We start from the raw sequence: 2,295 nt of genomic DNA, 5'->3' as shown, positions 1-2,295 counted from the left end.
TTGCAGCCATGAAATTAAAAGATGTGTGTTCCTTGGAAGAAAAGCTATGACCAACCTAGACAGCATATTAAAAAGCAGAGACATTACTTTGCCAACAAAGGTCCATCTAGTCAAAGCTATGGTTTTTCCAGTAGTCATGTGTGGATGTGAGAGTTGGACTATAAAGAAAGCTGAACGCTGAAGAACTGATGCTTTTGAACTGTGTTGTTGTCGGAGAAGACTTGAGAGTCCCTTGGACTGCAAGGAGATCCAACTAGTCCATCCTAAAGGAAATCAGTCCTGAATATTCATTGGAAGGACTGATGATGAAGCTGAAACTCTAATACTCTGGCCACCAGATGCGAAGAACTGACTCATGTGAAAAGACCCTGATGCTGGGAAAAATTGAGGGCAAGAAGAGGGACAACAGAGGATGAGATGCTTGGATGTCATCACGGACTTGATGGACATGAGTCTGAGTGAACTCCGGGAGTTGGAGACAGACAGGGAGGCCTGGCATGCTGCGGTCCACGGGGTTGCAGAGTCACGACTGAGCGCCTGAGCTGACCTGGGCTGCTCATACTGTGTGCCCCTGCTCTGTGACCCCTAAGGCACCCGTCTTCCGAGGGAGACCTATACCCACCTCTGGCCTCATTCTGCCCACATGTATCACTCTAATGACTTCTTTCTTGCTCCCTTTCCCACTAATCCAGCCAGGATTTTCCAGAACCATACGGATTTAAGAAAGTCTGTCTTCCAAGCAGCACAAGCATGGCCATGTGACCAGTGTCGTCCCGCGTGGAGACGCAAGGCCCTCCGCCCGTCCTGGAGGTGAGGCAATCCACCGCACCTGTCCACCCGCTCGGGCGGTGTTTCCTCCAGGTTAGGTCCCCCCGTCATCCTCAGTCACAGAGCCGGCCCTTTGCCTCCACACAAGTGAGGGTCTCTAAGTATGCCCTCGTGGCTCGGCGCCTGTGCCTCCCCCAGCAGACCACGGCAGCACGCCAGCAGGGACGCCTGGGTCCACACTGTACCCACATACTTGCTCAGTTAACCATGCGGGGAAGGAATGAGTGAATGCGTGGCCAGTACGGAGGGCTACAGTCAAGATGCCTCCAGAATGTATGAGGCAAGTCAGACAGACATAGCTCTAAGCCTCCGAAGCTGACAGCTCAACGTCATTCCTAAGTGTCTCCAAAGAGATCAGGGCAGAACCCACACCTGGTCAGAAAGTCAAAGCACACCTCAGAGGCTCAGAAAGTCAAAGCACACCTCAGAGGCTCAGTGTGACCAGGACAGCCAGAACCCTCAGGGGCCCCAGGGGGCGCAGCGGGGGGGTTGTTTCTGGTCTCTGGGAACAGCTGCTGGAGGGGGAGTCAGAGCAGTGGCTGCTGGTGACCGAGAGGCAGCGGGCTGGATGTCGCCGGTTTGCATCTGTTCCCGCAGTGAACGCTCACCGGGCCCCGCTCACATACGCAGGTCCCCTCCTCGCCTTTCTAGCCCCTCTGCTCTGACCTGCCTTCCAGAGCCCCGGTCCTCACAGTTCCAATGGTGGGTTTGGCAAACAGCCTTTGGGGTTAGAGCTGTGTCTCCCTGGCGCTTCTGCCAGCCAGGAAGGCCACCCTGCGCTGGGGGTGAGCCTGTTTGACCTCTCCCTTGGCCTCTGTGAGCTCTGGGTGATGGGCAGAGCAACCACACTGACACGAAGAACAGATGGAGGCCCTGGCAACTCTGAGGCCATGTTTCTCACTGTGTACTGGTCTGGCACCTGGCACTTCATTCACATCATTTAAGCCTCAGCACCAGCTTACGAGGTGGCACTGCCATTATACCCACATGACAGAGGAAATTAAGACAGAGAGGTTAAGTCACTTGTCCAGGTTCACACAGCTCAGAGCACTGTGGATGAGGGGCCTGACTCACCTCTGAACCCAGATCCCCGGCTCTCACCTCCACTCTGTACTGCCTCCAGCCAGGACAGAACACCCAAAGGCACTTTCCAAAAGCCCAGACTCCCGCCCCAGGCCTTAGGGAGCCATACTGGCTCTTACCCAAAGATCCATGGGATGCTGAGGTCCCCAAAAACGTGTTCTCTGACTGGCTCAGGTGGCCCTGTGGCTGCTGCAGGAAATGCGAGGATAGGCTGACGGGAGGGGACGGGGACGCGGAGTGGAAGGAAGCAGAGCTGCCCAAGGAGCCGGGGATGTTCACAGGCGCGGAGCTCTGCAGTAGACTGCCGCCTGCAACAGAGGCCAGGAGCGGGGCTGAGTGAGGGCTGGGTGGGCCATGCGGGGCCACGCCGAGCAGTGGACTGCC

At 56.2% G+C, this 2,295-nt stretch overlaps 1 protein-coding gene across 1 annotated transcript in view; it reads right to left on the bottom strand.

The window, feature by feature from the left end:
* Positions 1-2,295, bottom strand: part of UNK (unkempt family zinc finger) — a 35,604-nt gene that overhangs the window by 5,144 nt on the left and 28,165 nt on the right. Inside the window, exon 12 of the mRNA XM_010856504.1 lies at positions 2,031-2,219. Within this exon, the coding sequence (XP_010854806.1) occupies positions 2,031-2,219 (189 nt within the window). The remainder of the gene's footprint in view (positions 1-2,030; positions 2,220-2,295) is intronic.

Source organism: Bison bison, unplaced genomic scaffold, assembly GCF_000754665.1.
Source record: "Bison bison bison isolate TAMUID 2011002044 unplaced genomic scaffold, Bison_UMD1.0 scf7180017864371, whole genome shotgun sequence".
NCBI classification, from domain to species: domain Eukaryota; kingdom Metazoa; phylum Chordata; class Mammalia; order Artiodactyla; family Bovidae; genus Bison; species Bison bison.
This window is presented reverse-complemented; position numbering and strand designations above follow the sequence as displayed.